The 11875-nt window shown below is 43.2% G+C and overlaps 1 protein-coding gene across 4 annotated transcripts in view; it reads right to left on the reverse strand.

The window, feature by feature from the left end:
- The window catches only part of Prkaa2 (protein kinase AMP-activated catalytic subunit alpha 2), a 61520-nt gene extending 50070 nt beyond the window's left edge, over positions 1-11450 (reverse strand). For all 4 annotated transcript variants that reach the window (XR_008722712.1, XR_008722713.1, XM_055629003.1 and 1 more), the window contains exon 1: positions 11291-11450. Coding sequence is in view for 2 of the 4 variants with exons in the window: in XM_055629003.1 (XP_055484978.1) it covers positions 11291-11384 (94 nt within the window). In the remaining 2 variants the exon portion in view is untranslated. The remainder of the gene's footprint in view (positions 1-11290) is intronic.
- Positions 11451-11875: the final 425 nt, after the last annotated feature.

Below are 11875 nucleotides of genomic sequence, written 5' to 3' on the forward strand. Positions count from 1 at the left end.
GCAGAAGAACATGTACTGCTCTTGCAGAGGACCTGGATTCAGGTCCCAGCACTCACGTTGTATGGTTCACAGCTACCTGTAACTCCAGGTCCAGGGAGGGAATCTGACATCCTTTTCTAGCCTCTGTGGACAGTGCATTCCTATGCCACAAACCCCCACACAGAAACATAACCATACATATAATTAAAATATTTTTAAAATATCACTTTTAAAAGGAAAACCTAAGGTTATCTTTCCATTCACTATACCCACATACCCTACAAATAACTTGTTCTGCAGAGGTTCCAATAATAAATATATTGAACTTCCACTGTGTTGTGACTTACGCATTCTTTCCACCTTTCATCTCTCTATGGTTCAGTCTGGATTTTTTCTTTTGACCTACACCACTCACTGCACTGATCTTTTCAGTGGAATATAATCTGTTAAGACATCTATAAAGTTCTATTTTGATGATTGTACTTTTCAGTTCTACAAATTTCTTTGCTTATTTGTATAGATTCCAAGTCTACCATTAAAAAAACTCCAACTTGAACCTATTAGGAAGTTAAAGTTCATGACTGATAACTTTAAAAATCTGAATCACTTTCAAGCTTTTTCCTATCACAGACCTCTCCTCGAATGCTAAATGTCGTATTGAACATCTATGGAGAGCCACTTGATTGTCTTTTCCTTTAGAGAAGGGAGGAAGCAGTCAATCTTAGTCTGGGATTTAGCTGATCACTGTAAGGGAAGTTTGGGTTTCTTTGTATGTTATGAAAATATGCTCTTGTTTTAATCCCAAGTGTGGGGTTTTAGTTGGGCTATAGTCTGTCCTTACCTATTGTCATGTGTGGGATGTGATCTTCGCCAGCTGGTAAAGGCCTTCCACATGCTGCATAAAACCCTGAGAGTATAAATATGAGGCTGAGAAAGAAACCCTGTGGTCACATTCTGGAGTGGAGCTCAGTGTGGAGTTCAGTGTTGGTGTGTGGCATGGAGCAGGTTGGAGAGACCAGAGACAGACGGTACAGGGGTTTGTAGCAGACAGACAAAGAGAAATGCTTCTGGGCGCAGTGGTGTGGAAGAGCCTGCTGGCTTCGTCCGAAGTTGACAGAGGCGGATATAGAGCCCCCGAAGAACCCGTGACCCTAAATAGCTGGGAGAAGTAAATGGGTCTGGGCCCCTCTCCCCACTAACCTTTCCTCTCTTCTAATTAAGGCTGGTGTGTTGGTAGAACGGAGGTGAGGCCTAAACACCCCAAATAAAGTAAAGTTTTAAACAAGAGCACCACTGGTGGCTTTCCACTACAGATCATAAACAGAATTTTTAATCTTCAAAGTGTTCAACCATAAACTCGTTTACCAAGGACTGGCTCTGAAAAACATTCTATTTTCTCCTCAGAATTCAAACTGCCTACTCCGTTTTCTCTTCTGGCTACTGCTCTCTACTTGGCTTTTCACATTTATCATCCTCACAAATCGGCAAACCACTCAAAATGTCAGACTCACTCCAGTGGATTTTTCTTCTCAGGAGGTTTCCTTGAAATAGTTTTGGCTGCCTTCAAACAGATGGTTGTGGGGTTCCTTAGGGTTTTCCCTCCGGTCTTTCTTCACTAGAAAGTTCACATCAGACACGTTATAGCCTGGGTAGATGTCAAGAACACTAGGAAAACTGTAAATGCAGTAACAGAACGGTAAAGTCGACAAGGGCGTCGTCACGTGGCAGCTGCGCCTACCTTCCAGGTAAAGCAGGTGGTCTGCAGTACCAGTCCTGCTGGGCAACCATGGGCACCTGGGGAAGTGGGTCAGGGACAGAAATCCCACTGGCACATAGTATGGCACCTGGAAGCTAACCTGCTTCTGACCCATGTGCCTCCTTGCCGCAGTCTCCAGAGCGTCACCAGGTGCGGCAACTTTGCTCCACATGACGGCACTTTGGCTGCCTCAAACCCAGTCACACCCAGTCCCACGGCGTGAACAACATCACATTTCCGCCCTAAGGTCACACAGCACGCTTCTGGAGTTCTCCTAGATATAAAGCTTACTGTCAGAATGAATCACGGCTGGCTATATATTTTTCCAAGCTGTAATACCAAAACCTGAACCCGACGTTACAAAATCTGAATTAAAGTATAATAAAAACAAAGCTGCTTCTACAACCGCCAACGAATGTTGTCTCTGCCTATCTATTTTCCACCTGGCAACAATTTTATTATTTAAGCATCCACAACATGCAGTTCTTAAGCTTTTGGTCACCTTAAACCCCAAACTACCATCAGTTGTTCTATTCTTTACTCGCCACCTGTGTTTGGGGCTAGATTTTTAACCTAAGAGCTAGACTGGACACACGCCCCTATTGAATTTCACTTTTCTGGCTTTTATATATAGCAATCCAAACATCCCGTTCAGTTCAGATTCTGATCCTATGGTTTGTATACTAGTTTTCTCATCTAGCTTTTAGCACCCTAAACAGCAACCTGTACTGATCTGAGTCCACGTTAAAATCATTCATAAAAAAACTCAACAGTATGGGCTGGAGGGATGGCTCACTGGTTCATAGCCCCTACTGCTCTTCCAGAGGACCTGAGTTTAATTCCCAGCACCCATGTCAGGCAGGTCACAACTGCCTGTAACTCCAGCTCCAGAGGGCATCGACACCTTTAGCTTCACATACACACAGCAGACACAGACACACTGAGACACATAATTAAAAAATAGATCTTCAAGACAATTCAAGGGTAGACAGAGCATCCCTTTCTGACGATGCCTAGCTTCTTTGAAGCCATAAACCATGCAGAGTGCACTTCATCTTAATCACAAAGCCAGTTTCCTAGCTGAAATCAATGGCAGTGTGCAGGCAGCACAGCTGTGAGGTCACCTGGCAGTTCACAGAGCCCTGAAACAGGCTACATAAACCAGGCTGGTGTAAAGCTGCAACAAGATGGACTCGTCACATCATAGTAACATAAGACATTAACTATGAAACAAGAACCGTTTAAGCAAGTTCTGTAACATTCTCACTTCATTTAAATTAGTAAGTCAGCTGTTTGTAGCAGGGCCTGTAGCCATATTAATAACACTAGAAATATTATTTGTGCTTGAAACTATATATAATTAAACACAGCAAACACAGAATATGTACTGGAAGCAATATTTCATTAATTGGGTTGCATGATCTTAAATCAGTTCTGGAATCCTACACAGCACCAACTCAAACATAGGAAAGAGGGAAAACAAAAACAATGTATATTAATAGAATTGTACAAGTAAAGTAAGAATTTAGAAAAAAAGAATTGAGGGTCTATGTAAAAATTTAATTTCATTATTTTCAGTTATGACAACTGTATTTAATTAGTTTGTAGCTAATTTATAATTTAGGAAAAAAAACAGTACTGAATAAATGAAAACACACTCCTCACTGGCTTCTAGTAATACATAAAATGACAAAAAAAGAAGAAACCCAAGGAGCAAAATATCTTAATAACTAAGGACATCAAATTTAAAGTAAGAGGTGCAATTTGTTAGTGTTTTTAATTACATAAAAAGCTGATTTTAAAAATCTAAGAACAGATTCAATGAAAGAAAGAATTAATACTTAAAAAATAAAGCCACCACTAAAAGAAAGTGATGATTCAACAGAGGTCAGCACTGACAAACACGTCTCCACTTAATCAAGCAGCCTGCTCCCTTGAAAGGGCGAAGAAAGTTTCTATTATTAGCGGAGATAAAAACTGCCTGAAATTCCTTCCTTACTAGCACCATGCTAAAAATAAGATGGTTACCACACATCAGAATAAACATCACTTTGCATATTTACCTCATTTGCTTAAATAGAAAAGGTACAAACCTGATTCACAAACTTTCTCTTATATTTGGATCTAAATATGCTCAGATTTGCTCTCGTTGTTACAAAACATTCAACTCTGGTACCCACTTACCAGTTATCTTAAAGGATTTAAGACTAGATCTTTATGCTAGATCAAATTAAATTACCTACTTGACTTCAAAAAATTAACTAATTCTCCTGAAAAGTATTTTCGCTCTCACTTACGGAAAACACGGGAATCTCCAGATAACTGAGGTGGTATTACTGTTACAGAGCACTGCCAAAGCTGGTGTGAAACACTTTGGCCTGTTCTCAGAGAAGCAGTGAGGGCAACAGAGATGAGGGAAAGCAGGGCTGAGTCAGCATGAGAACATGACAGAGCCCATGGATGGGGGGTCAGATCGTGTCCAGGGAGTTTGGGGTACAAGGGGCACATGGGATGTACACAGTACGCCTGCATACTTGCCCTGGAGCAGTGAATGGCAGAAGGTGAGAACTGAGCGGTGTCTACACGGTTAGAAATTTCTGAACATACTGATTCACAAATTCCTCTCATCCAGTAAAGTTCTGTTCTCAGAACTGGGTCACAGGTAATGCTCACAGTGTGGTTTACAGCGTGTGTAAGAGGACCTTTGAGCGACATGTTTTCATGTAATGAGTTTGGCATATGCCACACGACAGCAGTCTAATGACAGTTCCACACCAGGTCATCCTGCACACTGAAAAGAGTATGCCAGTACCGTGTCCCTGCAAACATGTTCAGAATGTACCTGTCTACCACTTGCAAGAGAAAATTACTCTGGACAATAATAATAATAAATTCAAGTGTCCATAATATGGTAATTAGAATATGGTTTTAAAAAACTCAAGATTGACTTTTATCACTGAATAATTACAAATGTAGTTCCCTTTTCTGTTTGTTTGTTTGTTTATTTATTTATATATTTTTATTTTTGCTTTGTCTTCTGTTTTATTTTTGAGACAGGCACTGACTGTGTAGCCAAAGCTGCACTGGTACTCATGATCCTCTCGTCTTCGCCTCAAGGGCTAGAAGAGAGGTCTATATGCCACCATCATCAGCCATGCATCTGACACATCCACATTTCCATTGTTCTCAAGTACTTCGAATTTCTATTAAACCAAGGTCAGCAACTGAATACAAGTATTTTCGAATCTATTTCTTTTCTTAGTCAGCCTAATAGCCAGTTTATCAAGATCCTCATAAGCTGTGTATGTTCTCATTTAGGACAGACAGACAAACAAGGGCGGATATCAAACTGTTTGGGGCTTCAGACTAGCAGAAATAAATAATAAATAAACCTCAAGAAAAACATAGGTATAACTTGTAATCTTCGAATTGGCCACTTAGAATCTCTTATTACATTTTGAAATTTTTCATCTCAAAAATAAATGGGGACCTAGTGAAGTATTTATTTAATTTCTTAAACGCTGGGTCTCATTGAGAACTACTTGAAAAGCAGAAAGCCTAATGTTCTTGGTGACACTGGTGACTAGAAAGAAAACGATGTATCTACAGAGCACCTACTTCTGCACAGACAGAACAGTTCTCTCGTAAGCCACACCTAGCAGGCTCCTCCTTAACAAGGGCCTCTTTCAACCAGTCTTTGCAAATTATATACAAAAGGTCTACTCTAGTTCCACCACCTTTCGATAACTTAGAGAAGAATAAATCAGGTCTAACTACAAGAGTTCCAAGCAGCAGTCCCATCCTACGGAAATGGGTATGGCTTTAAACCATCAATTTAGAGGAAATCTTTACAAGATTAAAAACATACTACTTTTTCAATTTTGCCAACCCATATAATCTGCTCCCAGGTCAATGTCTACAAACAGCAATCCTGCAGCCCAATGAAGCAGAAAATTCAATTTCGTTCACTTTAAATAAATTTTTAAGAACTTATTAGCAAATAAGATTTTATGTGCTTTCTTAAAGTAATATGAAGTTGTGCTATTATCTGAAAGCTACACTATTTATATTTTTGCTTATTAAGCTTAACTTAGATCATAAGTTTATATATCAACAATTGAAATTAAATTTAAATAGCATAACAGTTAAGAGAGAAAGTACATAAAATGTTCCTCACTCCTCTATTCCACATCTTTATTGCCACATAAAATTAAACAATTCACTATTAAAGTTTTATAGTAGAAATTAATTTTATAAAATCTAAATCCATAACAATTAAAAATGTATGAGCTTTCAACAAAATGTGCTGAGACAAGCGGACAACCACATGGAAAAGATCAGCCTTTGACTTTAATATCTCATACCATACTTAGGAATGAACTGAAAATGGATCACAATGAAATGTAAAAGCCAGAAAAATCAAATATTCATAAGAAAATACAGAAGGCCAAATCTTTCAGACCTCCTACACAAAGATTTTTCAAACTATGATATCAAGTATTTGATCCTTCTTTTCCCTGGAACTCACTATGTAGACCAGGCTATCCTCCAACTCAGAGATATGATCCATTTTTTTAAATGACATTTTGAGCTCAAAACTACAAAACTTTTATATTTCAAAGACACAACTAAAAAAAATGGCAAAAGAGAGAGAGAGAGAGAGAAAGAAATTGAAGATGTAGCTCAGTTGGTAGAGTGCTTGCCTAGCAGCCTGAGAACCTCATAAATGGGGCATGGTGGTACATGCCTTTAATCCTGTAACTTGAAAACAGGCACAGGAGATCAGAAACTCTAAGCCAGGCTTGGCAACTTACTGAGTTTGATGACAGTCTGGGATACACACAGTCCTATCAAAGGAAAGAAAGGGAGAGAGGGAGAGAGAGGAAGAGGGAGGAAGGAGCAAAAGAGGGAAGGAGGGAGAAGTCCAACAAAGCATGGAAAATTTTATTTGCAAATACAGACTCAGCAAGAGACTTGTAGCAAAAATTTACTTCAAAAAACCCCTGTTAATTCAGCCTAAAATCTGATGAGCAACTTGTCTTAGCCTGTCTTTACTGGTATATGGCATATTTGAGACCAGGGAATTGATTAAGTAGGGCTGTTTATTTTGGCCAGTGGCGACAGAGGTGGGAAAGTCTAGAGTGTGGTGCCAGCATTTCCTCAGCTTCTGGGAACAACTTCATGGTGCTTGAGCTCATAGCAGAAAAGCAGGACAAGCAAGTGCATGGGAAAGCCACGAACCACAAAGGGCAAAGTTGGCTTATGACAACACCCTAGCCTACCATTACTTACGCACTAAAGGAAGGCACTGATTCCTCTCAAAGACCAAATTACTTCATAAAGGTCCCGCCACCTTTCAATGCAGTGTGGGGGTCAAATTCCAATGTAAGTTGTTATACAAGACAAACCTTATTCAAGCCATGTATAGCACACCCCAACCAAAACACAAGCAAATAGCATTTACTCCCAGTACTCAGGAGACAGAAGCAGCCAGATCTCTAGGCGTTCTAGGAGTCTGAAGACAGCCTGGTCTACATAGCAAGTTCCAGGACAGTCATATCTAGAGTGAGGCATTGTCTCAGGGGAAAAACAAACAAACACTAAAGCAAGAACAAATAATGTGTATATTTCATTTAAGAAAATATGTAAGTCGGGTATAACTGTGCACACCTGTAATCTGGCAGAGGCTGCCAGATCTCTTTGAGTTTAAGGCCAGCCTGGTCTACAAAGCAAGTCCAAGACAGCCAAGGCTACACAGAGAAACCCTGTCTCAGAAAAAAAAAAAAAAAAAAAAAAAGTATGATAGGAATAAATGAAAACATGGTCAATACCACTGTCGTTAGTAAAATGCAAAGTTAAAAACCTCAATGGCACATTTCACACCCAATGGAGTAACTGTAACAAGTCAAACAATAACAGCTGTTGATAAAGAAATAGAAATATTGGTGATATGTAACATAGCCATTTTGGAAAACAGTTTGTTGGTTTCTCAAATAGTTAAAAATAAAACTATGCTAGGAACCAGCAATTCTGCTCCTAAGTACCTTGTCCGTGGATATGTGTCCCCATTGTTAAGGTCTGGACATTAATTGTCCCCCACATGCCTTAGTGTGCTGAAGAATCAGCCTCTAGTCAGTAGTACGACTGAAGAAGAATGGCCCATGAGGACTCCACCTTCAACAGCAGACTAATCCGAGCTGAGCTCATAACACGATGGCAGAAAGGAGGAGGTGAGCCAGCCTTTCATGAGGTCAGCGTCTTTGCGTCGTATCCTTCCTGCCAGTGTTCCGCCTCACCACAACACAGGACGGACAAACGAACCAAGCGACCATGGACTGTAACTACACCTTTCTCCCCTTTAAGTTGTTTTCCCAGGTATTTTCTCAGGAAAACAGCACATGTTCACAAGCAGATTTGCAGGACTATTCATGGAGTCACCACATGTAACAGCCTACAACTCAAGACAATGTACAGCAGCTAACCCGTATGGGGGCGGCGTAGTGCCTCATACATACAATGGAAGCTTGCTCGACAATAAAAAGGAACAAATCAGTGAATGTTTTGCTAGGTATGAACCTCAAAACTTTGTTCAAAAGCTGGACATAAGAGACTCCTCCATGATCCCAATTCTTGTTCCAGAAAAGGCATTTTTTTTTTTTAATATACCAATTAGGCATAGATAACGGTATCACGAGGGAATGGGTGGGAATGGGAATGGGTAAAATAGATGTTCTACAGCTAGGCTAAAATGAAGGTTGTGGTGCTTGGTAAAATTACTAAAAGCGAACTGTACACTTACAATCGGTGAGTTTTATAATACGTAAAACATACCCCAGTAATGATGTTTTTAAAAATACATATGCCTTGGATGGAGGAGGAGCTCAAGAAGGCCCAGTCAGCTGAGAAGCAACTGGCAGTTCAGAGCTGAGGTGGGCCTGGGAGGCTGGGGAGCTAGTTTTCTTCAGAGATGTGACCCCTGGCAGGCTGCCCATGTTCCAGTGGTCAACCTCATGCCCATGCACGCACCTGCAGCACTGACTGAACTCACTGGATTAAAAACAAGAGTATATGAAATTAGAATGGACAAGTGGGGGGGGGCATGAAAGAACTTAGAGGAAGAGAGAGTGGGATGAATTTAGTTAAAGCTCATTGTGTGGAACTGTCAAATAATAAATAAAAATGTATTTTTAAGGTGCACATGCTTTGTTTCACCAGTCCCTTGACTTAATTAGACAACTGTAGTTGTACTGATTATAAACCCACATGCCCTAGTTTAGTTTGTCATAAAAACACCCTGACTAAAAACAATTCAGTGAAAAAGGGATTTATTTTAATTCAAAATCCCAGGCTCCAGTCCATTTCAGGAAAGTCAAGGCAGAAACTTGAAGCAGTCAACATCCTCAGTCAAGAGGGGAGGGGGAGAGGAGAGAGGGAGAGAGAGAAAGAGAGAGCATGCATGCATGCTTGCTCCTGCTCAATGCTTTCTCTACACTTACACAATCCAGAACCCAATCTCAGGGAATGATGCCACCCAGAAGGAGTGGGTCTTTCTACTTCAATTAATGCAATCAAGACAATTCCTCAGAGATACCCCCACAAGCTAACTTGATATAAGTAAGCCTTCATTAAGATCCCTTTCCTAGGTGATTCTTCCTTTGTGCATTTGACAGAAGTAACTATCACAGTACAGTGTGAAAAAGAAGGATTTCCCCCATAAATCAAGGGCTCCTTCTGTTATATTTATATTTTAGGAAGCTAGTACTCAGAAGCAGACAGAGAACGTAGAGTTAAATTATCCTCTGACGGTGGGCCGAGGGATCAGATTAGGCATCCCGCTCTACATCAACATTACCAAAAAAAAAAAAAAAAAAATCAAGAGCAAACAAAAGCACTTAACAGACTATGAAAGCATACAGGGCTAAGTTACATAACTTACCCTAAATGGCAAAGCAGCTGTTTGCTTGACCATGTAAGCCACAGCAAACAGCTCTCAGCAAAGATGCTGTCAACATCATCCATCTACTCCCTGGACCATTTCCTGACCATCTTCTTCTTACAAGATCCTAACTTATTTTAAGCTCTACTTCACAAGACTTCAAAGACTTTTACAAACGTTTTAGGTCTTTACAAAAACTACCCATTCCGCGACCTTATCATAGTCTGCCAACCTTACAAAACTCCCATCTTTCCGTCCCCTATTCTCTTTTCCTCTTTTCTCGATAGCAGGGAGCATATATATTACACCTGTATTCTGTGTTTCCTCGCTAGAAAGGAAGCCCCAGGAAAGCTCAGGTTTTGTTCTTTCCTAGAACTCTATTGCCTGGAACAGTGCCTGGCGTGTGGTAACAGCTCAGTAAGCGTTTTCTCATTGTACAAATGGGTATTAAATATACCAAGAGAAGAGGAATTAAACTTTGAAGTGATGATGAGTCTCCCCCTTCTACTCAAAAGTCTTCACTTAAGGTTAAAACTTACAAAATAAGCCTCAGCATAAAATTTCCAGACTGCTTACCCAACATTTATTCAACAACAACAAAAGCTAATGTTTCACTTTTAATTCTCAACTTGCTACCAAGTATTTTTTTTTTCCCCAGAGCTGTAGTTCTGTTAAGAGCACCGGTAATCAAACCCCATGTGCTTCTTATTAACCAAAAGGCAAAGGGAAGTTTAATACTTAACTAGTAAGTGCAGTGTGAAATTTCAAAAACAGCCTGATTCTTACAAAAAACCCCAAAGCAACCCCTTTCGCCAACAAACAAACCTCGTGAACATATGCCTAAGCAATGCTGATCTCTTCGTCCCCAAATTCCATCGACAAGGAAAGGGTCCCCACCCCACACCCTGCCACCTGACCCTGAGCCTAGAAACCTTCCTTGAACCATTTTACACACACCACTCAACCTGCAGAGCTGGGGGGCTCCCCCAAAGGGCTGCCCAACCGGCTGCGTTCCTGCTTCTCACACACCCAGCAGAGGGACTCGCCAACTCCTGGCTCTAGGCAAGCCCCTAGCCAACTCCACCATCAAAGGCCTGGGACAGGGAAGAATAACCTGGGTAAGGCAAGGGACCTCTCGGCAAGGCCAAAATCGGAGGACATCTTAGACTTCACCCTGGATCTGCCAATCCTCTGTGACCTTGGGCGTGTCGCTGAAGCCTGGGGGCTAGCGTTCCTCTCACCTTTAAGGTGAGGACCGCACCCTGCCCTCGCCACAGACGGATTAACCGAGATGCCGCTCCACGCAGGGCACCTGGCACCCGTGGGAGACCCACTCCCCATCCGGGGCGCCCTGACTCCCCACCATCACCATCCTCCCCACGCTTCAGGGCCCTTCGGACTGGGCCAGTCGCCCAATGCTGCAGACAAGCGAGCTGAGGGGTAGAGGAAAGACGAGGGGCTCGCGGGGACCCCAGCCCACACCGCGTGGGTCCCCCCTACCCCAGTCCCCGGACCCACGCCCCGCCTGCTACATGAGGGTGCTGGGGCCCCGGCTCGCCCGCGGGCGCTCCACCTGCCAGCGCCCCCACGCCCGCCCGCGCCCGCGCCGCTGCACTCACTCTTCACTTTGCCGAAGGTGCCGACGCCCAGGGTGTCCCCCAACACGTAGTGTCCGATCTTCACCCGCCCGTCGTGCTTCTGCTTCTCAGCCATGTTCGGCGCGCAGCCTCCCTCGGCCGCGGGCTCCCAGCGCCGCCGCAGCCGCCGCCGCCGCCGCCGCCGCCGCCTACCCACAGTGCAGCGGGCCCGGGGGGCGGGACGGGGACGCCGGGGGCGCGGGGCGCGGTGGAGTTAGCGGAGCCCGGAGCGTGCGGACGCGGGCCTGGGGCGCGGGGCCGAGACGCCCCGAGGGAAGCCCACGGGCGCAGCGGAGGGAGGGAGGAGAAGCTGAAGAGCAGCGAGCGGGGGCGGCGAGGGGCTGTGAGCAGGGAGGCGTGCGCCAGGGCTAGGCGGTGGGGGTGGGCGCTGGGGAAGGGTCCCCTACCGCCTGGAACGCCCCCACGGCCAAAGCTTGTTTGTCAGGGGACGTTCTAGTCCCTGCCCTCTTCCAGGTGGCGACCCATTATTTTGTAACTCACGCCTGTTTGTAGCTCCTACTCGTGTTATTGTTAGGTCTCAAACCCGAGGTGCCCGGAGGTGCCTAT

Source organism: Psammomys obesus, unplaced genomic scaffold (assembly GCF_907164565.1).
Source record: "Psammomys obesus unplaced genomic scaffold, mPsaObe1.curated_primary_1811, whole genome shotgun sequence".
NCBI lineage: Eukaryota > Metazoa > Chordata > Mammalia > Rodentia > Muridae > Psammomys > Psammomys obesus.